Consider the following 26,300-nt stretch of genomic DNA (forward strand, 5'->3'; position numbering starts at 1 on the left):
TTCTATGGCCAGGCTGTGTTCATTTTATTGTGCTTAGGTAATTTGCCAGGGTGAATTCTCTTTTTAGGGTCAGATAACATTGTGATTTACTCTGTGCTTTGGTTGTTTCTTTACAGTATTCAATATATATTTTTCTTTTTGCTGGTTGATAATTTGGTGAATTGCATACTCTGCAGATATGAATTGATTATTCTGTTAGGGTTTTTACCTTCATTGACACTGGACAGTAGAGAGAATACTGGAATTCAATCAGGGATGTGTATTGGCACATGTTGTAAACACTAGGTCACCAGACCACCCTCTGATTTAAGTTATCTTAAAATGCTAGAATAAATAAATAATAAATAGTAAAGGGACTTTGTTTACAAAGTAGACAAACAACACATATTACAAAACAGAATTCTTACAGGCCACCTTAATTTTTACACAAATGCCACCCCAAGCAGACATCTTTTTCTGTATAGTCCTTAAAATAAAAATGTACTCTGAAGTGCCACAGATATAGAAAGACCTATACAATATAATCCTGTCCAATGAAACTACAGTGTAATTGGAAACACAGAGGAGTTGATTCAGCCCAATGGTCATTTAACAGCCTGTTTTTTTCTAAATAATAAGGGTTAATTAACATCTTTCATACAGGAAATGCAGCTCAAACAAGAAAAGAGCAGAAAATATAAACAGTTAAAATATTAAAATGCATATAATTGTATGGTAGTGTAGGACGTGTCCGTGTATTGTTAACATAGTATTACAATCCTGTCCCTCCTTTCTTTATCTTTATCTCATTTTTTTTTTCTGAAGCTGTCTGGTGTCCTTTCCTGCAATTCGGTAGATGTCCACCCCATCGGACACATCAGGTGGTATGTCCCATCCTGGCCCTTCCCCGGGGGCAGGTCTATCCCCAGGACCCATTTTGGGCCCCAGTCCTGGACCGGACCCCTCACCAGGCTCTGTTCACAGTATGATGGGAGCCAGTCCTGGACCTGGAACACCAAACGCACCTCACGGCATGCAGGGCCAGGGACAAAGTGATTACTCTCAGGATAGCATGTATCCTATGCACAAGGTATAGTGTACCTACTGCTGTTACTACAAGGACTGTGTGCAGTAGTTATTTTATATCTGTCAGAATTGGAACAAAAACACTAATGTGTGTCGCAAAACTGGAAATTTGTCTTTCATGTGGCTCACACAGGTACACATAATAATACAGAAGAAAATATGTACCTTTAGCAAGAATATACACATGGTGTTAAAAGAAAAAGTACATATTCCGTATTTACACATAGAATTAAAAACTTGCTGTAAAGTGTATTTGTGCAATTAGTGATAATTCCTTCATGGTGTGTGATCATATTAATGGCAGTTGGTATGGATGAACTGACCTGGCCAGAGTCTTTTTATAGTGGGAGCCCCTTGGGGGATGTTGAAATGAGATATGGAGGGGCTGTTGTGTGATGAGAGTTGTTCTACGTCTTTCTGCCTTGGTGTAAAGATCTGATAGTGAGGACTGTGTGGTGCCTATTATGTAACTTGCATTGCATGGTTGATGATCAGAGAAAGTTTTGATTTGATTTTAACAGAGCGAAAGTTGTACTAAAATGTGATGTTGAAAGTGAGAACAGATACGAGTGACTGAACGACTGTGAAAAGTTTCCTCAGTAAAAAGATAAATCTGCCAGACTGATATATCACCCATATTGTTTTATTGCAGATATATTGCTGTGCATATGTTGCCCGATAAGAAACAACAAATTCCAGTACAGAAATATCAGAATATATTTAAGAAAGTGTCTCTGGAAACAAAAGATACATTTCTTTATTACATTTCGATTAAGATCTATGTATTTATATAATGCATTGATGACAAAAAATTTCAGTTGGGCTATACTTTTTATGTTTTTTTTTTACATCTTTTGAGATATTTATCTATGCTGGAGTGGAGCTGGAGTCTCTTGAAAATTTTGGCACGTAGCACCTGGGAAATATTGCCTCGAGTATCATCAATATTGATATTTAATATGTGGAATGTTTAAGTGATTGACAATTTGATTCACTGTCTTTAATTTTGTAGGCATTGAGTTCAGGGTTCCATTAGAAATTACAGTTTGGGGGGAAGTATGTTGCATACAATGAATTAATCTTAATTATTTTTTCTAATTTCAGACCATGGAGGGAATGAATGACAAGACTATGGCAGATGCGATGCACTTTGGTCACATGAAAGGTGTGGGAATGAGATCTCTGCATAGTGGCATGGGGCCTCCACAAAGTCCTATGGACCAACACAGCCAAGGTATCCTATCTATTTTTAAAACTAACAGTAGGGGGCTTTGTAAGTTGGCAAAATTCATTTAAATGAATTATGACTGTTTTATTAATTTATGTTCATAGTAAGGCATCTTTTATTTCTAAATAGCATCAGACAAATGTTTGATTTATTTTATGACCTCTTAGGTGGGCTCTAAGCCTCCAAACCCTAGGTAGGGAACCATGACTTTAAGGCTACAAATGTAAATTTTAGCTATGTAAAATCATTAAAACATCTTCCTGTATACTGTAGGATACATGTCCCCCCACCCATCTCCCATGGGTGTCCATGAGCACGCTTCCAGTCCCATGTCAGGAGGTGGAGGTGGTGGGGGACCCACACCGCCCCACATGCCTCCCTCCCAATCAGGCCCTATGATGCCGATGGAACCCCAGGGAGCCATGCCCAACATGGGCCAGCAGGGCCGGGCACCTTCTGCTTTCAGTCCAGTCCAGCTGCAGCAGCTCAGGGCTCAGATCCTGGCCTATAAGATCCTGGGCCGTGGGCAGCCCCTGCCTGAAAACCTCCAACTGGCTGTTCAGGGCAAGAGGAGCTTACCCACAATGCAGCAGCAGCAGCAGCAACAACAACCGCTGCAGCAGCAGCAGGCGCCTAGTGCTAGTCCTTACAACAGGCCTGCAGGTAAGAAGATCCAGTTGTACAATGATACAAATGGTTTATTGTGATGCTGTGGGCCGCTTCAATATGAGCAAGTGAATGAATTCAACCTCAGTGTACTCCATGAAATGTGAGCCAGGCCACCTCAAAAACATGGATGGTTCGCATCTCATTGTGGCCTAGATTTTCACTAGAGAGCATCCACACATGTAATGTAACCTGGCAGCAACAGTATGTCAGCTTGCATTAAAAGGAAAGGTGTAATCATAGTTAGAGACTTGATAAATTCAAGCTTCTCAAATGCAAATAATTTTCAGTAAGAGCAGGTGTCTTCAGGTGTCAAGAGATGTTTTTGGTTTGTGTCAAATAAACAGTCAAAAGTTTGGATTTCAAAAAGCTTAAAATGTGTTGTGCGTCCAAAACATTTATTCGGTTAACAATGATATAAAAAATTGTGAGAAATGTGAGAAAGGAAACTGAGAAATGTCACATTTCTCCTAAAAAGAAAAAAAAGTAATACAACAAATAAACAATAAAATAAAAAACACTTACCGTAGATACCATTTTCCCCCACAGACTCACATTATCTGTGTAATTCACAAAACAGGCTCAGACAATTTGACCTTACAATTTGAGAGTACAAGCGATTAATTATTAAAAAATATATTATTGTTTTGAAAGGTATGCCAATGGCACCTATGGGTGGTCCCCAGTCAAGTCCCTGCCCTACACCAGCCATGCAAGCACACAATCAAAGCACAGGACCCAAGCCATGGTCCGATGGTAAGTAAGTGAGCTGCAGTTAAGTGTATGTGTGGACTAAAGCCACAGTGAGGTGCTATAGTTTTGAGTTACTATACACCTTTTCATTCCACTTCATCATCTTCCTCCAATGTGTGAGTGAAAGAAAAAGGATTTGAGTCTGAAAAGGGCTACAGCAGCTGTTTGATGTTTCTGTTTTGAGAGGAGACTTTGAAGTGACATGGGATAGTGTGGAAAGGAGCTGCAATCCAAGGTTGAATACAGTGTTAAAGCTTTGGCTTTGAAGATGCCGCATTTTCTGCTGGCCAGAAACAAGTGAGAAGCTAGTTGCTGTTACATTTATTCATTTAGCTGAAGCTTTTATCCAATTGCTATACATGTCAGAGGTCGCATGTTTCTGGAGCAACTAGGGGTTAAGTGTCTTGCTCAGGTGCTTGGTGGATGTCTCATAGTGGGAACCCAGGTCTCCCACACCAAAGGCAAGCATCTTATCTATGCGCCATCACCACCCTGTTAATGATCAAGACACAAATCCTAACCGGTAGACATAGAATACAGGGACAACAACCACAGTGATTTTGTGAACAATTATATATTTGTGCAAAATATTATGGTTTGAGTGAAATCAATTCCCAGTATGATGAGACATCGGAGTCTGCAAGTCTAGAAAGTCTCCAGTTTGTGACTTGTCCACTGAAGCAGTTCTTTCCAGTTATATTTTCTCTTGGTGCAATTAAAATGTGTTCTTTGATTTCCAAGCTTTTGAATAAAATTTTTGTTTTTTTAATAAATATTATAGTTTATAAACATTCGGGCTGGACCCTGACTCGAAATGGGCAAGTGTCTAAAGTTCAGAAGGCCAGAGATATGGACAAGTTGGGGCATAGAGGGGCAGTGGTGCTGAGGTTAGCACTACGATTTATTTTGTATTTTTGATTTCACACCATAAGAGTTCTTAATGCAACAGATTTGTTGTATAATATTTATTCCAGTCAGACAACAGTTTCATATTTGTGATATATATACCTATGAAATACATAGCTGTATCTCGTGAAATTACAGCCAGCGTTACACAACCGGCAACGCCACTTGTAGGATTGACCGGGAAACAGTTAAAGCCCTCATGGAGCCAAACATGGGAGGGGAACGGCCCGTATTGTTATGTTTAGGTGACTGGTGCACTGTAAATATTTAAAAAAAAATAGTACTCATACTTGTTTCACTGAATGTGGTTTATATGTAGGACTAACTGCTTAGTGTGTAGGTGAACAAAGTTAATTTGTCTACAGATGTGTCCATGTCCCCTGATAGACTTGGGAGCTGAACATGGTGTTCAGCTGAAATGTTGGCTGGAGAGATTTTTAGTCAAATGCACAAAACTCAAGGCACTTTGCTTTGTTAAAGTACAAAAGTTAAAAAGCCTTCATTATCATGACTTCAAGATTAAAAACAAGACCAACATATGCTGCCAACACACCGGTCTTCATCAGGATCAAAACCCAGACTGTTTTAAAATTTTGTTCTTCAAAGAAGCAGTTATACTCAGAAGCACCCGGCTTTGTGTTTCATTGGTATCAGATCCAAGTAGTGCTTCCTCTTTCGTTTTTTGTAGTTTATCAATATCATAATAACTCATGATTATTGTGAGATTTTGATAATCTTTGTAGCGACCTGCCCTACTGAGACATGACCCAATAACAGTCCAGGTCTTTCGTCTCCAGGTCAGAGTGGTGAAAATCAAGCCAACCCTCAGAAGCACCTCACCCCTGTTTCAAGTGGACGCCCGTCACCTGCACCACCTCAGCCCTCGGCTGTGCCAGCTGGGCCCATGCCAGGCAGTTCAGTGGCCCCTCAAGCTCCCGGGCAGCAGGTGTCCCCCATGCTCCAGATGCAGCAGAAACAGAACCGCGTCACGCCAATCCAGAAGCCACAGGGCTTGGACCCTGTGGGGATCCTGCAAGAGAGAGAGTACAGGTATATAGTTTTATCATTTGTTTACAGCACAGAAACACTTTCTGCACATATGAGCAATTCTTTATTCTTATTAAGCCAGTCATTCAATTATTTCTTCAGAGACCCATTATGTCATATTGTTATTATATTTCTCCAGCAAGAACCATTAATTACCATTAATTGGCAGCCATTGTATTTCTAGCTGTGTATTAGCCTTTAATCATACGTTACTTGATTTTTACTATGCTCATAATTGTATCTTAGCTCTGACGCTGACAATAAATCACCGATGGGTGACTTCAAAGGTCAAATTTTTGTCTTAAATGTTTATTTTAAAGGTTTTTTAATGAATGTAATTGTATAAAGATAATAAGATTTTTCATGAACTTGACAGCTCAAAGTAGGTACGTCCTGTCCAGTCCTATCCAGTCAGACTGATGTTTGACTTTTATAGAGAATCTGACGTGCCAGTACATTTCCAGAGTGAAGTACATTTCTTACTGGTGAAGAACCATTTTGTGTTGGAGCCTCCCTGGTCTTTGGTGAAGGTGCTGTGCATACACAATCACAACTCACTGTTTCATAGGCTGTATCATGAAAAACAGAGACGGCTGAAGGAGATATGATGAAGGTTCGCAGGCCTTAATCTTGCCGGGGCCCTAAGGCTTTTTCTGCATACAGGTTCAAGGTTGTTGTTTTGATGATCTCGTCTTTGTGCTATCACATCACCTTTGACAAGCTGCATTGTTCAAGAAATGCTCACAGACCAGAGAGAGTTGACCTCTACTTTATCTCTAGTTTATCTGTCCAATGAGGCCATCTGAACAAACTATGGGTGCTACATTATAAGTAGTTGTTGATAAACATCTGAGTCACCCTGACAGTTATATAATCAATGCATCATGCAGTGTTGCCGTTGGGTTAGGTAAGCGACATTAGGATACTATAAAATAATAGTACTTAGAGTCGCACGCATAATGTGTGACTTCACCTGTTGTTTAGAAAGCTGAATAGGTGACTGTAGGAACAGAACCAGTACTAGAAATAGCCCTGGTGAACTGGTTGTGTATCAAATACAGTACAGCAGGATTTCTCCTTTAATACAGTAAATTGTTCTAAAATCTCATAAATTCTGTAAAGTTTTGTACGGCACGGTAATTGATACAAAAGATTATACCAGTGTATCGCAGATTTGTTTTTCTAATAATCAATGATTTAGATTATAGCCTGACTGATGGACTGGAAATGGAGGTAGATACTGATATTGATATTTGGGAGGAAACCCTGTCTCTTTACCTCTAATTCATATGCGTATATCATATCCTAATACTCCTGATTCTGTCAGACCACTGCTCAAACACGTGCCATGAGTAAATTAACCAGTCAGCGACACTATAATAATAATAATAATCTAATAATTGTGTCTGTCGTTTATCGATCAAAAATACCAAGCGGGAGGATTTGCTGCTTTTCTCTGTTGCACAATATTGTAAATTGAATATCTTTTGGCTTTTAACTGTTGATCAGATGAAGCAACACATTTTAAGATGCCACTTCGACGTCTATGACAGAATTCATCGGACATCTAATAATTATAAATTATATGGTGGGGGAATCCTGTTAGCTGAAGGTGCATACATCATAATCACAACGTCCCTGTTTCTATTCCAGCCTGGGGCCTTTGTTGCATATCGTTGTCTCAGTACTTGCACTCTAATCTAATATCATACTCCTCTCTCCCCTTTTCCCTATCTGCCTCTGTACTGTCCAATTCAATAAAGGCAGGAATGTGTGCATTTATTATGTGGTCTTTCCAGGGTCAAAAGACCTGTTTAGACCAGTTTGTCATAGTTTGACTTCCATCTTCGTAATTTTGCTCAGATTGCAAGCTCGGATTGCACATCGAATCCAGGAACTGGAAAGTTTGCCAGGCTCGTTGCCCCCTGACCTGAGGACTAAAGCCACAGTGGAGCTCAAGGCACTGCGTCTACTCAACTTCCAGCGGCAGGTACGCAGCAGTTGCCATGTCTCTTGTTCAGTGTGATTGCACAGAATATTCATTTACCCAGAATTACGCAGAATGCCTCACAGTTGGAGTGGGAGTTCAATCACTGACACAGCTTCAGGATCCATTGCTGATTTCCTCATTGACTCATGCTTATTCTGTCCAGACAGCAGGTGTTAGCTTTCTGCCCTGGTTTTACTCTTTATGAACTATTTTAAGTTTCTCAGGATCCAAAGGGGTTGAAAGAGTCAGATCAGATTTTTTGTGCTGTGTAATAATGCAGTTTACACTTTCTGTAATCGTGAAGTGACAGTTTAGTGTTGAAACAAGAGCAGTTGTTGTTGCCGTTAGTCTCTCCAATTTCAGCTGTGTGTATTTAAATATTTAATACATATATAATAAATTCTACGATAAAAATAACTTCATGCATAATTACAAAACAAGCTTTTCATTTCAGTTGGATCACATTTATTTTTTGCCTTAGAGCACTTCCAGATTAGTGATATCTTCTCAGTGCATTACAGTTTTGAAGAAAATAACTTCCAAGTAGTTGTTTTAATTCAGACTATTAAAAATGAAATGATGCCTCATAAACTTCAGCTTTATGTTTTATTTTCAGTATGTTTTCTGTTCAAAATTTACTGTTAACATGTACAGTTTTGAGAGTATTGATACCACCCAGAAATTGATGTTTTGATGTGTAACCTATTACTCTAGCTTAGACAGGACGTGGTGGCGTGTATGAGGCGAGACACGACGCTGGAGACGGCTCTCAACTCGAAGGCTTACAGACGCAGCAAGCGGCAAACGCTGCGGGAGGCACGCATGACCGAGAAGCTGGAAAAACAGCAGAAGCTCGAGCAGGAGAAGAAGCGCAGACAGAAACATCAGGTGATTCACGCTAGAGTGTTTAGAATAGGTGTTGTCTTAGGAAGGGATCAGAGGAATTCAACATATCAACAGCAGCTGTTTTCCAATATGTGTTGTTCTCTCAATGTCCCATGAATGGTCTGGAAACAAGTGCTTTCATAGTAACTGAGATGTTGATACAAAATACAGTTGTGAATCACTTACTTTGAGCGTATGTTTAAAGAAAACTTCTGGTGATGGCGCAATGGATAAGACACACGCCTTTGGTCTGAGAGACCCGGGTTCAATTCCCCACTGTGACCCACGTACCATTGTGTCCCTGAGCAAGACACTTAACCTCTAGTTGCTCCAGAGGCGTGCGACCTCTGACATGTATAGCAATTGTAAGTTGGTTAGCATAAAAAGTGTCAGCTAAATGAATAAATGTAATACTTGTTTTGTTATGTTTTCTGCAAGCTGCAAATGAAAAAGTTAAGTTGAAGAAGAGAAAACATTAAAACATCAACAGTTCTTGACAACCACATTCAAAACAAAATTTCATGTCAGAAAGCTAAAGGCATGCAAGCAGCAGCAGCATCAAACAATCTCTGCATGGTGAAATGCAAATGCAATACAAAACCCACAAAGAAGGCTGAGTGTGTCAAAACAGCGTTTACTGTGCCCTGTAGTCAAAATAGTATTTATTTTTCAATAAGTTTTGTGGCTTGTTTTTTCAGGAATATCTCAACAGTATCCTTCAGCATGCTAAAGACTTCAAAGAGTATCACCGCTCAGTGTCCGGTAAAATGCAGAAACTCACCAGAGCTGTCGCCACCTGGCACACCAACACAGAGCGGGAACAGAAGAAGGAGACTGAGAGAATCGAGAAGGAGAGGATGAGGAGACTTATGGTAAGGACCCGAAAATCAAAATATATGTGATGTGCACCTTTCAGAAATAAATATTGACCAGTGACCAGGTGAAAGACACGCAGCAAACTTTGACAAACATTGTATATATACATTACAGTACCAAAGCTCTGCTTATATCACATGCTTACTTTTTAAGGTTTTTTTTTCCTCTGGTGTACTGATGACCTGTACTGACCAATATACTGAATGCATCTAAATAGGGATGTACCAATCCTATTTCTTCTCTCCCAATAGTGATTCAAGGCATTGGCTGATATCAAGCCCAACTTTCTCTCTTTCTCTCTCTCTCTCTCTCTCTCTGTCTGTGTGGATGGTTGCAATTATTATTTAATGTGTAAGGCCAATGTTATGACTTCAAAAAAACCCCAAAACATGTTCATGTCAATTTGACCCGATAAAGGTCTGAGAACCAAAACAGGAAACAGTGTACAGGACTTTTGGTTCTTTCACAGTCAGAGTTTGTGATTCGAGACACCTGACTATAAGAGGTTTTGGAGTTTTACAGCTTTGTAGTAAATGTCATGATGACAGTGACTGGGAAACCATATTTAACTTGTATAGTTGGACGATGAGTCAGTATTTGCACCAACACTGATGTGGTATATTGGATTGATGTATTGGCACACCAGAGCAGCACTAATCATAGAAAGCATAAACCAACTGGATTTGAATCTGTAATCAGGCTGTAGATAATATTTTGCCGATTGTTATCCTTAAGAAGCTCTGGTCCTCTTCCACCATTAACCTCCTGTCACCATCCCCTGTTCAGGCGGAAGATGAGGAAGGATACCGAAAACTAATCGACCAAAAGAAAGACAAGCGTCTGGCCTACTTGCTGCAGCAGACGGATGAATACGTGGCCAACCTCACCACCCTGGTGTACGAACACAAAGCGGCCCAAGCTGCAAAGGAGAAGAAGAGGAGGAAGAAAAAAAAGAAGGTAGGAGGAGAAATGGTCAAGTGGCAGTTATTCTATAGGGTTTGTTTATGCTCATGGATGCCAGATTTAGATTCTGCTAGTTTCTGAAAAGCAAGGGTTTACTCCAAGGTTTTTATATTGCTTTTTTTCTCTATTTTTGTTTTACTATTGAGTCAGAAAAATAAAAAAAAACATGGAAAGAGCAAAGCTAATAATATGTTAGTCCATCGCTCAGTACTTTCTGGCTTCTTTACCGTGGCGCTTAGCTTTAAACCTGTTATTTCCTACAGGAGATGCACATCTTTTTGAATGCCTCGCACATATCTAGTTTCTTTATTATTGAAGCTTGTAAATTACTAAACATGTTTGGTCAAAATACAGATAAACACTTTATATTGAGGTTAGTGCTCAAGGTATATCAGTGTTGCTGGGTGAACATACAATCCAACCCTCCCTGGGAGCACCGACCACAGTTTAACTGTAAATTGTGCCTTATAATCACCTTAATCTCATGGTTCACTATTTTGTTAATTTCAAGCGTCTTCCAGAATGTTAATGTGGTCAATGACAACAAACCAACGGCCTTTTCTGATTTTATGCTTTAAAATGATCTTACAGTCAGTTCTTACACCTGCAGCTTCTCACGACACCTTTCTCTAACCACATGTTGTGTCACCTCAGTTGAGCACGTGTGATGATCCTGAGAATAGACTAAAATGACTTTCCCCTTTTAATGGAGGAAACTATGCCATTTATGGCAAACAAAACCATTATAGAGCCACCATTACTGAGAGATGATGTATGTTACCGATACTTAAACACACCATGCTATCACATACATTATAACTGCATTTGCAACGATGTGTCAGCTGAGTGGGTTTATGTGTTTGATTTCTAGAAGGTGGATAGAGATGACGAAGGCACAAGCGCCATTGGACCAGATGGAGAGGTGAGCTGCAGTGCTTTATTTTGTTATATTTTTCTTTTTGTTGTGGTTTTGTTGCTATTTTGGTATTTAAAACCATTGTATACATGTTGTCAGTTTTAAAGTGGCTATAATCAACATTTTTATAATAATGTATCAAATGACGTGTGTCATGTGGAAACAATGTCAAAGCTTGTAGTGATGAATCTACAAAGAATTGTCACCCAAATCCGCAGCTCGCCTCAGCTTTACAAAGCTATATAGTGAGTTTCGGCTAATTCTTTAGCACTCTGTCCCGCAACTTTATTGTTGTGGCTCACTCACACCGCTGTCATAGCGCTGTTTTCGGCTGGAGCAGGCAGATGGTTGCAGAGAAAGAGCTCTAAAAACCAAGCAAGGATTTTATTCTGTTAAAAAACACTAACATTTGTCTAAAGTGGACCAACATGAGTTCACTTCTGTCTATTCACACATGGTTCTCCTTGTGGTTTGTTTGTCCTCCAGCCAATGGATGAGAGCAGCCAAATGAGTGAGCTGCCAGTCAAAGTGATTCAGACTGAGACTGGGAAAGTTTTGCAGGGAACGGATGCTCCCAAATCCAGCCAGCTGGAGGCTTGGCTTGAGATGAACCCTGGGTAAGAATACACATTACTGCATAGAACTGTTATCAACCTCTGGCATCCCTCTGAAATTAAAGTGATGTTTTGTTCCAGAGCTGAAACTGAAAATAAAATGGTCACTTCCAAGGGGAAAAAAAAGAGACTGGAGCACACTGACTGATTTGCAGCCTTTAATAGTGCAAACAGACCAACATTTCGACATCACTGTGTCCCAATCAGAGACGCCAACACATGATAATGGATCCAATAGTGGGAAGTGCCATAGCCATGTCCAAGCATCACACCATGTGTACTATGATCACCCCAGAAACAAAAGAACATTTCTCTCTCAAAGTCACAAAGTACAAAAGCACAAGTAATGCAGCCATCAAGTGTAATCAGATAGAGGAAACATGACAAATTCAGTTCTCCATTTAGGCCAAAAGGCTCAACTGTGTTAAGACCAGTATATTCCTCTCTGTGGAGTTGACTATGCCACCACCTCCTGGAGAGGGTTATACTTTTTCAGAACGTTATTGCCACTGCAGAGCCATGGTTGGCCTGTACAAAATGTCTTTTGTGCATTTCGCGGTTATGTATGCAAAACATAACATGTAGACCTTTAGACCTCTTTTAGTTTGCCCAACATAAACCACATTACAGGGACATTTCAGAATAGATTGTTTGTCAAAGTTGAGAGATTATTATACAAAAAAAACCCAAACCCTAACCTACCGTTATTACTACTAGTTAATTCTACTAAAAGATGTACATTATTTTTTGATGTGACAGTCATAAAATAAATACTAAAGTAACTGTATATTCTATTGTCCTTGTTTTCCTCTTCCTGGTGTTTCTTTCTTTAAAAACCAGGTATGAAGTGGCCCCGCGGTCAGACAGCGAGGAGAGCGGCTCAGAGTTTGAGGAGGAGGTCAGTGACTTTCTCATTTATTTAACTCCCACAGTGGATGGTTTTAGATTGGCCTCAATCTCCTGAACTTCTTTAAATCATGCAAATTTTATTAAATGGGATTAAGTGCACATCTCAGTCAGACCAACTCAACATATACACACATATGAAATACATACATACATCAATGACCACCAGGGGGCTGTAGCTGTATGCACTGCAGATTATGATTTAGTTTCATCCTCAATAGAGCTACTCTGTGATCTGTCTGTTGTTATTGTAGTGAGTATGCTCTCAGCCATGTGTTATCCACTTTGCCTTAAAAGGAGGAAGAGGAAGCGGCCAAGGCAGAAACCGAGGAGAAGATGATCGATCCCAATGGAGTTGAAGTGTTTGTGACGGCGGCCAAGCACATCATCGAGTATTGTATTACTTACCCACTATCCCAGATTTACTTAAAATATATCTTATATATATATATATATATATATATATAAAAACATGTTTTTTGGTTTCAAAGGAACTCCTGATTTTCCCAGCAGGAAAATTCCAGACACTTAGATTAAAGAAAAAATAAATAAAGTTCAGGTAGACCTTATAAACATGGCATTTTCCTCAGGAGCTCTGGCTGTACTCCCACTGAGTTCCCGACGCCAGATCCAGCTAAGCCTCGAAACTGATCATTAAAATCAATTCCAAAGAGCACAGTTCAGTCGAGGTTAGAGGGGTTTCAAATACTCTTCTCTTTTTCCAGGTCAGCCAAGCAGGATGTGGATGATGAGTACAGTGTTCCTACTGGACAAACCAGCTCCCAGTCTTATTATGGTGTGGCCCATGCTGTCATTGAGAGGGTGGAGAAGCAGTCGTCGCTGCTGATAAACGGCACACTCAAACATTACCAGGTACACAGGTGTACACATATACTTGCATTCCCTCTTATTTTGTAGACTTTTGTAACTGTTATATTTAGTTCTCACTTTTGAACAGTGATTGTTGTTATTTTTATTTGTTACCACAAAGTGTTTTAAAAGAGTGTCAGATTTAATATTTATCACCTTCCTGCCAAACAGCCTTTTTTATTCGAAGAGCAAGCAAACAAAATCCCAGTGTGTCATTTCTTATTTGTGTTTCTGGCTTTGATTTTTCCAACTCATCCATCCATGACTCATGAATGCAAAACTGCATTTTGAAGCCTTCTCTCAAATCATGGATGACGAATTGTCCTTGAATTAATCACCAAGGAGGGTTTTTAAAATGGCAGCTGATTTACGACAGTAATTTAAGAAACAAAAACAGAGGTGACTGTAATAGAAATACTGAAGTAAATGAAAACAATCCGCTTTGCAGTCATGAAATAGTTGGCAGGAATGTAAAATACATCATTTTTAGGTAGAAACAACATACAGATCCAGTATGCTACACTGGCCCACAATGTCAAACTATGTCCAAGGGTTTTGGTAGTGGTTCTTTCACTGGGGAAGATGTTGTTCTTGTAGTTAAATTTTGTTCGACCTCAGCAGCAGGAAATTTGTGAGTACTTTTTTGACTTTTGGCTTGAGCAGGCAGGACATCCTAACTGTTTTTGGACAGCTTATCTTGGTCCTGGCTGCCACGTGGCCCAGCGCCACCACCACTAGTCACGTCTGATTTGTTTTGATTGAACAGCTTTATGAGTCAAAATGTTAATTTGCTCTGTGGGGAACTTTTGCAGTCTACTACTTTATATAATATACTTTTAGTGAAATGCCTTAACAAGGATGTTCCTTTGTCATTTATGTATTAAGTGAGCAAGCAGGATGATGACTTCAGCCTCCTCTGTTTTGTGATGTTGTGTGTATGGAAAGTAGGGCTGGGTGATATGGCCAAAAATGTTATCACGATAAAAACATTTCATAACATTCGATATCAGTAATTATCACGATAAATGTCAAATCATTATTTCTTTCAAGTTTAAAGGCTGATTTTTGCTCCTGAGTGAAAATTGAAGAAACCATATGGTTAACTGTGTGGTTAAAGTTTTATTTACGGTCAGAACGTGATAAACACTTGGTGCCAAACAGTGGATCACTTCACAAATGTGAGGTAGAACATTCAAAATAATTATGATAAAATGTCTTTTCAACAAATATGATGAGTAAATAGTTTTTCAGTCCCTTTTCCTCAACAAAATAAATATATTACTAGAAAAATGAAGTGCTTATTTGTTCCTGATTCAAATTAATTCAATCAAACATTTATTGACGATATATTGAACATATTGTTATTGAGGAAAAGTATATTGCTATAATTATCATTATTATTATTGCCCAGTCGTAATGGAAAGGCTGTAGTTCTTCTGCTGATCTTCTGGCCGTTTACACACACTCGATGCTGACCGAGCTCTGGGAACAGAAACAGGGCCCACCTCTGTGCTTGTCAGTTCTCCTAAATGTTGCTGCACAGTTGGAAAGACCTGGAGGGTGTGACCAAACGTATCTGTTGCTAGGCAACTGAATGCTCAGTCATGTAATTTTAAAGACAGCTGTCTGCTTATAAATATGCTACCACATTGTTTTCCAGCGTGGCACTATACTCTCGTCTCTGCTATAGTTTGTGGGAATGGCAGCAAAAGATAGTATATTAGAAGAGATAGGGAACTGGCAATTGGATACTGCCAACATTTATCTTTCTTTCAGACAAGTTGCAGTCCTAGCACTCCTCTGATTTATGGCGTGTCAGGCTTTAAATGAGATATGGCAGCAGCTCCTTGGGGAAATTGGAGAAATTTCTGCAGTACAATAATTGGATCAGTTGTTTGCTATGCCAACAGCAGTCTGTGTAACAAACCTGAAATAATTTACAGAAGCTAAGCTACACATTAATATAGTTTTCAGTTTATCAGTTCTTATAAATAGTACCCTCCACCAGCCTTTATTTCTGTGGAATTAGCTCTGCTGTGAGGCTACATGCTGGTAATTGGGTGGAGGTCCCCTTTTCTGCTGCCAGTGCCCTCGTGCCCTTTCCTGCTTCTTCATACTGTCTTTTGCTTGTTGTTTTCCCCAGGCCAGAGGCAAGCTACGCAGTTGATATTTTGCTATCACGCTTGAATCACTTGGGATATAAAATGCCAAAGTGGCAACAAGATCAAAGTGCATTTACAAAATTCACTATGAAAAGAATTTAATTTGCTTCTTTAGACACATTTAAAGGTTTTTGCCATTACATGTAGAAGAAACAAATTTAAAAGTCCACTTTTGAATTATTTACTAGTAGAGCTGAAACAATTACTTAGTTAATCAGTTATTGTCAGAAAATGAATCAGCAGCTATTTAGATATTGAATAATTAATGCCATTTTTCCAAAAAGAAAGCCAAATATTCTTCAGCTTCTCAGCTGTGAAGATTTGCTAATATTGAATTTAAAGATCCCCTCCATCCAAAAATGTATTTTTCTTATGTTTATGTCCCCTAAAATGTCAGAGTTTGACTTCTGACTTCAAACAACATGAACAAATAAAAGATGCTAACTACACTTGCCATTCTGATACCTCAGCTTAGTGAAGCAGTGGAGGAGAGAGGACATTCATTCATAGATCCAGAATTTCTCAATGAGGGAGAAGGAGTATATTTGCTTCCAGCCCCTTTTCAGAGTATTAAAAAATTTATCTAGAGGGAAACTTAATATCTTTGGTCACCTTTGGTTTTAGGAACTTGCAGTTGGCATTTTTCATTATTTTCTGATTAACAATTAATTGAGAAAACAATTCACAGGTGAATCGCTAATAAAAATAATCGTTACTTGCAGCCCTATTTTCTAACCTTTTAGGCTATGTTCAGACTGCAGGCCAAAGTGACTCAAATACAATTTTTTTTTTTGCTCATATGTTACCCAGATCTGATCTTTGTATGACAGTGTGAACAGGCCAAGTCACATGGAATCTGATCTTTTCCAGTTCGGATTTGGGCCAAATCGGATCTGGGGAAAATATCGGAATTGAGCATTTAGGCCTGCAGTCTGAACGTAGCCTTAGACTCACAAATTACAGTTTTTCTCAAATGCTAAAACACATTTCACAAACGTTTCGTCCATGTTCTCCAATGTCTAAACACAACACCCTTTTCTAAAGCTACATAAACACAACCACACCTTCTCCCTTCAAAACTCAAACTTTCACACCAAAAGAGCAGCTCGAAGCTTTCAAAAATGTAAACACTATACACATCATTACACACTACAGCAAAACAATTGAAAACACAATGCTCAATTTGTGAGAAGGTTCTTTGTTTCATAAATGCCAATGCATATTTAGAAACTTTACAATAATGGATCTTCTTAGATCTCTGCAGAGGATTGGGCATTTAGATTTGTGAGTTTCATATGAAGAGTATAAATCTATAGTAAATTCTGTACACTACTGTGACACAACTCAATGCAAAAACAGAATCTATTGGACACAACAGTACTCTTGAAAACATGATCAGGGTGTGAAGTTTTTTTTATTTACACCACAATCACTGTGCGGCATGTCGCTGAGCTGCATCGGGCCACGTCACCTCATCCACATCGCAGGCTATATTGTCTCTTGCCAGGCACCGCGGGAAAAATGCCCTGGAATGGCGGATCCATCCTTGGAAGTTCTCCACTGGGATGTCAACACACGCCAGCTCCATTGCCCTTAGGAGGTTCTCTCTAGTGTATGGTTGTCTGTCATAAACCTTCCATCTCCACGATGAGAAGAACTCCTCTATAGGGTTCAGGAAAGGGGAGTAGGGTGGCAGACAGACGTTTAAAAAGTGGTTACTGTTGGTGGTGAACCACTCTCTGATTTGGTTTGTTCTGTGGAAGCGTACATTGTCCCAAATGATCACATAAATGGGATGTTCGGGCCCAGGATGGTGTTTTTGGCGGTCCAGGAGGATATCTTTTAGCTCCTCTAGGAAGGTTAGGAGACGTTGGGTGTTGTAAGACCCAAGGACAGCCTGCCGGTGGACAAGCCCCTCCAAACCCATGGCCGCACAAAGAGTAATATTACCCCCCCCATTGGCCAGGAACCTCAGTGATAGCTCTTTGGCCAATGATGTTACGGCCTCTTTGCCTTCGTTTCTGCAGGTTGAAGCCAGCCTCATCCAGGAAGAGGTACTCATGAGGTCTGGCCATCGCGTCCAACTGTAATATCCTCTGTGAAAATGTGAAAGTGCACAGGTGTTCAGAACAACAGTCAATCAGGTAGCATAGTATTGTCCAGAAGTAGTAGTGTAGGCCACTGAGCAACACAGTATGTTCACTAACTGTACTGTGAACATGGATGTATACTTACTTGCACATACTCGTAACGTAGGTCTTTGTGTCGTGCAGAGTTTCGCTCAAAGGGAACCCTATAGACTTGTTTCATCCGCATCTTTTGGCGCCGGAGAACTCGGTCTATTGTGGCCAAGCTGACATCATCAATGCCCTCAAAGTTCACATTATCGGCAATGACTTTGTCTCTGATCTCCCGGAGTCTGATGAGGTTGTTCTCACGAACCATATCCACAATGAGGGTTTCTTGTGCCGCTGTAAATATGGCAACCCTTCCACCTCTATGTGGCATTCTTTCAACTCTAAAGAAAGAAACGTGTTGTCAATTGACATGTTTTACAATACAGTAACAACTGATTTGAAACTAATAGACTACTTTCACAGGCTTGTAAAATTGTATTGTGACAAAGAAAGCAATAGAGTACAATACCTGTTGTGTTGTCTGAATGCCCTGATAATGGTGGCCACGGTGAACCTACTCAGGTTTGGACGGACTCTTAGTCCTGCTTCAGCCATTGTCATGCAATGGACAATGACATGGTCAATGACTGTTGCTCACATCTCGTCCGTAATGATGGTGCGAGGTTGTCTTGCTCTCCCTTGTTGGCCTCCTCCTCTCCCTCCTCTGACTTGATTACCTCTTCCCCTGACTCTGCCTTCATCCATTGTGTTTGTTTGGAATCTTCAGCAAACTGTGCACTCTGAACTTGCTTTTATACATGTGGTCACAGCATTAGCAACAGGTGTTTTTTTGCAACTTGTGTTTTAGCAAGGAAAAATGTGTTAAGATTTATGTGAACGGAGGATTGTGTTTTGTGAATTGTGTCTTCATGTGAAATGTGTTTATGATATTGGAAAATGATGGCTAGATTTAGTAAATGTGTTTAGACAACTGGTCATTTGGTTTAGAGGATAGGCTTTTGTGTTTTAGCATTTGAGAAAAACTGTAATTAACGTTAACAGTTTTTCAATCAACATTGTGCTATGTTGGGCAAGGGGCTTCCCGTTTGGTGGGCGTGTCAGAGGTGTTACCCAATCAGCTGCAACAAATTGTGAAAACAGTGAAAATCAGCGCACTTCCGTACACAACTGTCTCTTCAAGGCACCACTGTTTCCGTTATATGTAATGTATGTAATATCTGTTTTGCTATGTTTTGTCCGCTGAATTCAAACTTCGTGGCGTACGAAGCTTGGACGGTCAGGTAGAATGTCATGTATATAACCGGCAACACGCGCTTTGTGAAAGTAAAACGTGCACAGTGTATGTTAAACGTACCGTCATTGGACTGTGGTAAGTCTCTCCTACTTATTAAACCATTGGTTTGTATTTTAACAGAACCAGTGTTGTAGAATAACTTGATATTGATGTTCACCATGGTTTTATATTTAAACAGAATTCCGTAGGGCTAACGTGACTGAGTTGATGGCTTAAATGTGCCATTAAATTGAGAAGTGAAGTAAACTAGACCGTGTTGGCAAGAGGTAACGTTAACATTGTCATCGTGGAAAAGTAATTTTGTTGTAATAGTTATAATCTTCGATATATCACTTAAAATTTCAGAGTCCTCCAGGAGCTGGCTAACGTTGAACAAGCTAACTTTAGATGTACTGTAGATATCCCTGTCGGGGATTTCTACAAGGACGTAGCAAATTAGTGTTGTATGAATAAGTAACTTCCTATTTAGTAGTAAGTAGTGTTACCTTACTGAATTATTTTCACAGCCCTTTCCAAAGTGTGTTTGGCAGTCATGTTAGCTAGTTAAATTAATTTTGCTTTGTTAATGCTTGTATGTTGCTTTGGATAAAAGTGTCTACCAAATGACAATGTCTTCTCAGTAATGTTAAGTTAAAGAAACATTGCTATAGTTGGTGGTCTTGACAAACTGCTATGTTTCTTTTAGGGATGGGTATTAAATGAGCTCCAGCTCCAAATTATTAAATATTGTAATGTTGGTATTGATAAGCTGCAACGTTACTGGTTCTTTTATCTCTGCTTCTTAAGTTTTGGTGTGAGTTTGTTTAATATAATGCTGCAGCATCTGCCTCATACACACCAAGCAAAGTCAGAAGACCTGGTAAAGTGAACAAGGTGGAGTGTATTACACTTACAATTGCCATATGTTAAAGGTGGCCCGCCTCTGGAACAACTAGGAGTTAAGTGTCTTGCTCAGGGACACGTTTATGGATGAGTCACAATTGAAATCAAGTGCAGGTCTCTCACCAAAGGCATGTGTCTTATCCACTGTCCCACAGCCAATAAGTATGCTCATTACTATATGTAGACTATGTAAACTTATTTAGCAAGTTTTGCTTTTGGGTGTAGTGTATTCAAAATCTTACTCTACTTGTTGTTCACAGATGTGGTAATAACAATGTTACAAAATTATGTGGAATTGCATATTTCTTTATTGGAAAATTATTAAATTTCACACCCTGCGAAAGCATGTTTTAATCCCCACAGACATTTTTATTTCTAAATGTACCTGCTTTGCATTTGCCTCGACTTCTCCCTGCACTCACACACACCTTTACGTTTGGTCTCTCACTGCAAACACTTTCCCTGCCTCTCTGTCGCTGTCTGCAGCCCAGAATTTCTCCATAAGCAGTAGGTTATGTTTAAAAAAAAGACACAAAAGAAAAGACACAGAACTCGTAACTTTTCTGGATATTTCCACCTGTGACCCTTTTTCATGGCAGCAGGTGCACCGCATGCCAGCTTGTTTAATTACATAGCCTATCAATGTAATCATCCATCCCAGTGATTCATTGTTGACATCGTCCAATGCCAGAGTGTGAGTGTGTTCGCTCTAAATTAAATGGAGTTAGTTACAAACAGTAACTGCATTAGTTTAAAGGCCCAGAATCTTGGTGATGACAGTTGGTGAACTTATTTAATTGGCGAGCTAACTAACGGCTAACATGCTAATCAGTTTGGCTAGTGCTAAGTAGGGATGTGAATCGAGACCCGGTTCCAAAATTTCTGAAAGTCAATGTCCGAGCTTAGCAATACTGCTATCAAGACTAGTGGATCCTATAATGTAACTTTATGTCTCGAAATACACCTGTCTGTAAGGGAAATCATTTCTGTTCTCAGTCTGTCATCCTGTAGGCTGTTTACTAGCACAGCTAATAATAATTTTTATTTGTAGAGCACTTTTCAAAAACAAGTTACAAAGTGCTTCAACAAGTGCAAAGACAATACAATACCTAATTCTAAATCACACTGGGAGCCAGTATAATGAAGCTAAAATAGGGGTAATGTGGTCATATTTCTTTGTTCTGGTTAAAAGCCTGGCAGCTGAGTTCTGGACAGTCTGGAGTCGATCAATAGATTTCTGGGTTAAACAAGTGAAAAGGCTGCAATAATCCAGGCGTTATGAGATGAAGGCATGTAAAATGTTCTCATGTCCTTAAAAGTTAATAGAAATATAGCAAAAATTCAATCTAAGTTGATAAAAACATGATTGAACAAGCTTTGTGGTGTGCTGCTCAAAATTTAAACGTAGCCTATCAATGTAATCGTCATGTAATGTCAATTACCCAAATGTGAAAACAAACAAGCTAAATAGCTGTCTGCAGCCTTAAAATTTGGAACATTGTTGTAAACTCAGCTGCTGGCTGAGAAACCAGCCGCTCCTCCTACCAGGTAACGTTACCTGCAGGCAGTGAATAACAGCAGAGGGGAGGAGGAAGGTCTGATACAGACTGAGTTTTTATTCTTTCTAAACGTCACTCGGTATCATGATGTAAACAAATGTTGCTGCTCTAGAAACAGCATTTAGCTGTATTAAATTCCAATCTTATAAATTTTAAAACAACCAGGCCGGTTAGTTATGTCATCACAATATATACCAATATTATCGCACATTGAATATTTTCCTCATACCATGCAGGCCTACCTCATGCCCGTTGGGTCTAGTCTTACGAAATAACCGTCACCGAATAATAAAGTATCGCTAGTGGTATCATTAAACAGCCTCAGTAAGGGTATCAAAAATCAACAATCCCCATCCCTAGTGCTAAGTGTGTGTGTAAATCAGGTCTGCACGCTGACTGCTAATAAGTTATGATAGCTTCCTCCACGTTGGGCTCTCCAGCTGTCCGTCCAGTCCATAGACGGTATATTACGAAGCCAACCCGCTGGTTTGAATGGAGAGCAGTGAAGCAAGTTTTGGACCAATAAAATACTACTACGGGGCTAATTCCTGTTGGCACCAGCGTCTACTAAGCATGATCGTGCAGCATAACCGTGGTTTAATGACAGAACAATGGCAGAAACGCCATAATTCTAGTCTCATGGCACAGTGTGTTTGTCTGACTCAGATCGTCACTGATTAATCAGCCCACCTACAAGGCTCACCTGTCAAACACCAACGCAGCTTCACTGATCGCCGAATAGTCTTTTTTTTGTTTGTTTTTTTAGATTGCCGAGAGCTAATCTAAACATACAGTTACATCTCATGTGCGACGGGGTGTCACAGGATTTTGACTTTTTTGGGGACTACATGGATCTCTCCATGCAGGCTTTGGTTGGCTTCACTGTCCAATCTCTGGCTTACCCCCTTGGTCTAGTCAGAGCTCACCTACATCAGGTTCACTGAAGTAGAGCTTGACTCGAAATCTTATATTTTTTCCCCCTCTTCTTGTGTCAGAGCCGGCCATCCTGGTGATGCATCACTCCATGAAACCTCATCCCACCATCACCGCCACGCTGCTGGACTTCATGCGCTGGGTAACAACACCTGCCACACTCTGTGTGGGGGTTTGTATGGGGGAATAAAAGCATGAAGGTGTGTCAGGAGGACGACGTCTGGCTGCTCTGCTGCCTCACCCTCTCCATTTACACCAATACTCAGATCGAGATCTGAATGTGTCTCTCTCAGTTCCCAGATAAGACGCTGTGGAGTGTTTAGGTGCTCAACATGATCGTAGCCATCATCGACTCCACACAGGTAACAGCTGATCAGGACTCGCCACTGCAGAACCTTTAGGCTGGTTCTGATGCAGGTTGTGTTCAGTAAGCAGATCTCTCTGTGTTTCAGCTGCAGGAGCTGATGTGTCACATGATGATGGGGAGCCTGGTGATGTTCATGAAGGACTCTGTGCTCAACATCTCTCAAAGGACACCCATCATCTTTTTCTTGTGTCCAGTTTAGTCTCTAGACTGGGAGACCTTCGAGCAGTACAGCACCTGGCAGCAGTTCCTGGCTCACAGGATCCCCCTGGAGGCCATCATCCCCATCCTGCAGCACCTTAATTATAAAGGTGAGTGGTGTCCAGGAAAGGGTCCCTGTCCTCGAGTCTGATCAGTCCTGTGACTCCTCCTCGTCTTTGAGTTCCTAGAACACCCGGAGGCCTTGTCTTGTCTGCTGCTCCACAGAGAGAAGTACGACAGGAACACACCTGGACACTCGTCTTAGAGACTCCTGGGCCCTCGTTAACATCTGTGTCCCAGGCCGAGTGAGAAGATGGTCCTGAGTCGTCCCGGTCACCTCAAGGACCAGTTCACCACCAGCATCCTGAGACACTGGGTGTCCAATCATGACAACATGTGGGGAGAACACATCAAGGCCCAGCTGATCAAGAACAACCACCTGCCCCGCAAGAGACGGAGGTGAGGGCAGACGGAAACGGACAGATAGGACAGAGGTGAAGACAAACCATGTGAGGGTTGGCGAGGACTGTCTCTGGATACCAGGGATTGATAGCTGATTGTCTGTCTCCCAGTCTTCACTTAGACTCCTTTGGCCCTGCAGCACGTTCAGGCCAGCTGTGACTGCGGTGGCTGATATCACTTCCTCTTACAGGTTCAGCGACCTGTTCGCCCTGGCGGAGGAGTACGAGGGCTCCCAGACAAAGTCTTACTGTAAGGCTCCAGCCGCCTCGCCTCGACCCTGCCCACCGAGGAGGAGCGCGCCTCCAGCAGTGCCTTGGTACATAACCCCACCTACACCTTCTCCTCTGTGTGAGGACAACCTGAATCTGCGTCTCGTTCGTTGATTGGTCCATTTCAAAACCACACGGAAACTTGATATTTGGTGTGTCTGATTTGTGAAACCAGGAAGCAGCTTTGTGTCTTCACCAAGCAGGAACCTCCAGGTTTGAAAGGTGAAGCCTCAAACCTGTGTTGTCTCTAGTAGCCAGCTCTGATAACGGCACCTGTCAGGTAGACGTCCTGCAGGGTTTCCAGTCTTAAAGTATAAAATTTTAAAATTAAATTCGCTGGAGTTTGTGTTCTAGGTCTTAAATTATTTTAAATGTGTATTTATTATCCAATGTCCATATTAACGCTACCTCTAATGCTCATTGAAATGCCGCAGCGCTCAATGTTTTTTTTCCTCCCGTGGTGGTGTAGTTCTTTCTGTGGCTAGTCGAAATCAGTCCAAATATAATTTGCTGTATTATGACTACAAAGACAAATGGGCAGCTTTTGTGTTACTACTGCAAGTTTCTCTCAGATTGTACCACAGATGTATAACTGATTAACTCTTTAGCTATGGGGAAGTGCAACCTTATTGGTTCTTAGGGCTTAAACAGTCAGTATTTGAAGCCTACTGTTTCACACAATCATTAATGATTTTCAGTAAACTACAGTAACACTCAAAGCATGGCTGCCTCCTCCTCGTTCAAATGACGAGCGAATGTGAGTGGCAGAAAGTGACAGTGAAAGTTAATGGAGGATAAGATCAGCATTAAGTTGTCAGCTTACAGCTCTGTCTAATGTACATCTTGATAGTTAAATTAAAAGGACGGTGTTGACCACTGGGGAGCTGAGGTTAGTAATGTTAAAGCAAATTAGGGATGCAAACTACCATTAGTCCTTTTAAGCTAATGAGGACATTCTTTTGGATTTTGATGTACAAATGAAATGCTTGTAGTAATGCAGAAGGGAGGTGGTTCTCATGTTGCCTATTTATGCTAATTTCTACAAATGTATAAAGCAGTAAATTAAGACACAAAAGGCAACATGAAAATCCTATCTGTAATGATTGTGAGCACATGTGTTTTCCTGCCATTATAAGGTGGTGAGGCTCAAAACTGCTTGGTGCTGCGCAATGAATATAAAATCATTGTGGAGAGCATCAAAACTAACCAAATGAATTTTCCCAGATCAAATGGTTAGAATTCAACCCCAGTAGACTTATTTAGCATGTTTTGCTCCCCTGCGTTTATCCATCAGCAGTAGGTTGTGTTACCTACCAGTGACCCATTTTTTCACATCAGCAGGTCCAACGCATGCCAGCTTGTTAATTACGGAGCTTATCAATTTCATTGTCCATCCCGGTGTTTCGTTGTTGACATCACTCAATGCTGATTTGAATACATTGATTTACTCTGCAAGTAATTTTGTGAATGTATTTCCTTTTGTGCGTTTCTTCTAAGTCGTGATAGGTTTTAAATTTCATTCATAAATGGTCTTAGACCTTAGCGCTGCTTTTGACACCATTGATCACAACATCATGTTAGACAGATTGAGGCACTGGGTGGGGATCTCTGGTACTGCCCTAGAATGGTTTTCATCCTACCTGTCAAATAGGAAGTTTTGCGTGTCTATAAACAATTATGTCTCTTCGTTCTGTCCAGTTAAATATGGTGTGCCTCAGGGGTCGGTCTTAGGATCCATTTTGTTTTCCTTGTATCTGCTTCCCCTTGGACATATTATCCATAAACTATCCATTAATGCTGATGACACACAAATATACTTGCTCGTCAGATCCACAGATATACTTGCCCGTCAGATCCACAGACCCTGGAGTTCACTTAACAACTGCCTTTGTGAAGTAAAAAATATGGATGTCAAATAATTTCCTCCAGCTGAACTCAGACAAAACAGAAATCCTGGTCATTGGGTCCCAGCAGATGGCAAAACAAATACTGCCATCTGCTGGTTCCCTAGTAAATCACATTAAGCCTGTGGCAAAGAACCTTGGTGTTTGGTTTGATAGTAATTTAAATTTCGAGCAGCACACCACAAAGCTTGTTCAATCATGTTTTTATCAACTTAGAAATATAGGAAAAATTCGATCTATTTTAACTTTTAAGGACACCGAGACCATTTTACACGCCTTCATCTCATCACGCCTGGATTATTGCAACAGCCTTTTCACCTGTTTAACCCAAAAATCTATTGATCGACTCCAGACTGTCCAGAACTCAGCTGCCAGGCTTTTAACCAGAACAAAGAAATATGACCACATTACTCCTATTTTAGCTTCATTACACTGGCTCCCAGTATG

At 40.4% G+C, this 26,300-nt stretch overlaps 2 protein-coding genes across 6 annotated transcripts in view; one reads left to right on the forward strand and one right to left on the reverse strand.

Annotated features, from left to right (window-relative positions):
- The window catches only part of smarca2 (SWI/SNF related, matrix associated, actin dependent regulator of chromatin, subfamily a, member 2), a 71,688-nt gene that overhangs the window by 1,713 nt on the left and 43,675 nt on the right, over positions 1-26,300 (forward strand). For 3 of the 4 annotated variants that reach the window (XM_046033841.1, XM_046033842.1, XM_046033840.1), the window contains exons 2-15: positions 805-1,069; positions 2,170-2,299; positions 2,567-2,956; positions 3,614-3,715; positions 5,416-5,668; positions 7,529-7,655; positions 8,370-8,543; positions 9,239-9,412; positions 10,203-10,373; positions 11,251-11,301; positions 11,782-11,912; positions 12,750-12,807; positions 13,113-13,207; positions 13,541-13,688. In XM_046033841.1, coding sequence (XP_045889797.1) covers positions 836-1,069; positions 2,170-2,299; positions 2,567-2,956; positions 3,614-3,715; positions 5,416-5,668; positions 7,529-7,655; positions 8,370-8,543; positions 9,239-9,412; positions 10,203-10,373; positions 11,251-11,301; positions 11,782-11,912; positions 12,750-12,807; positions 13,113-13,207; positions 13,541-13,688 — 2,238 coding nt within the window. In that variant the 5' untranslated portion in view covers positions 805-835. The remainder of the gene's footprint in view (positions 1-804; positions 1,070-2,169; positions 2,300-2,566; positions 2,957-3,613; positions 3,716-5,415; positions 5,669-7,528; positions 7,656-8,369; positions 8,544-9,238; positions 9,413-10,202; positions 10,374-11,250; positions 11,302-11,781; positions 11,913-12,749; positions 12,808-13,112; positions 13,208-13,540; positions 13,689-26,300) is intronic. The other variant, XM_046033843.1, reaches the window with a different exon arrangement.
- On the reverse strand, positions 17,301-18,598 carry LOC123959663. 2 transcript variants are annotated; one of them, XM_046033844.1, is made up of 3 exons: positions 18,093-18,598; positions 17,590-17,943; positions 17,301-17,558 (listed from the first exon to the last, which is right to left on the reverse strand). In XM_046033844.1, exons 1-3 carry the CDS (start codon positions 18,353-18,355, stop codon positions 17,552-17,554), a joined length of 624 nt encoding a protein of 207 aa, XP_045889800.1. In that variant the 5' UTR covers positions 18,356-18,598; the 3' UTR covers positions 17,301-17,551. The 2 variants fall into 2 exon arrangements, with proteins under 2 accessions (XP_045889800.1, XP_045889801.1); XM_046033845.1 differs by having other exon boundaries at positions 17,314-17,943; positions 18,083-18,592.

This window comes from Micropterus dolomieu, linkage group LG21 (genome assembly GCF_021292245.1).
Source record: "Micropterus dolomieu isolate WLL.071019.BEF.003 ecotype Adirondacks linkage group LG21, ASM2129224v1, whole genome shotgun sequence".
Taxonomy (NCBI): domain Eukaryota; kingdom Metazoa; phylum Chordata; class Actinopteri; order Centrarchiformes; family Centrarchidae; genus Micropterus; species Micropterus dolomieu.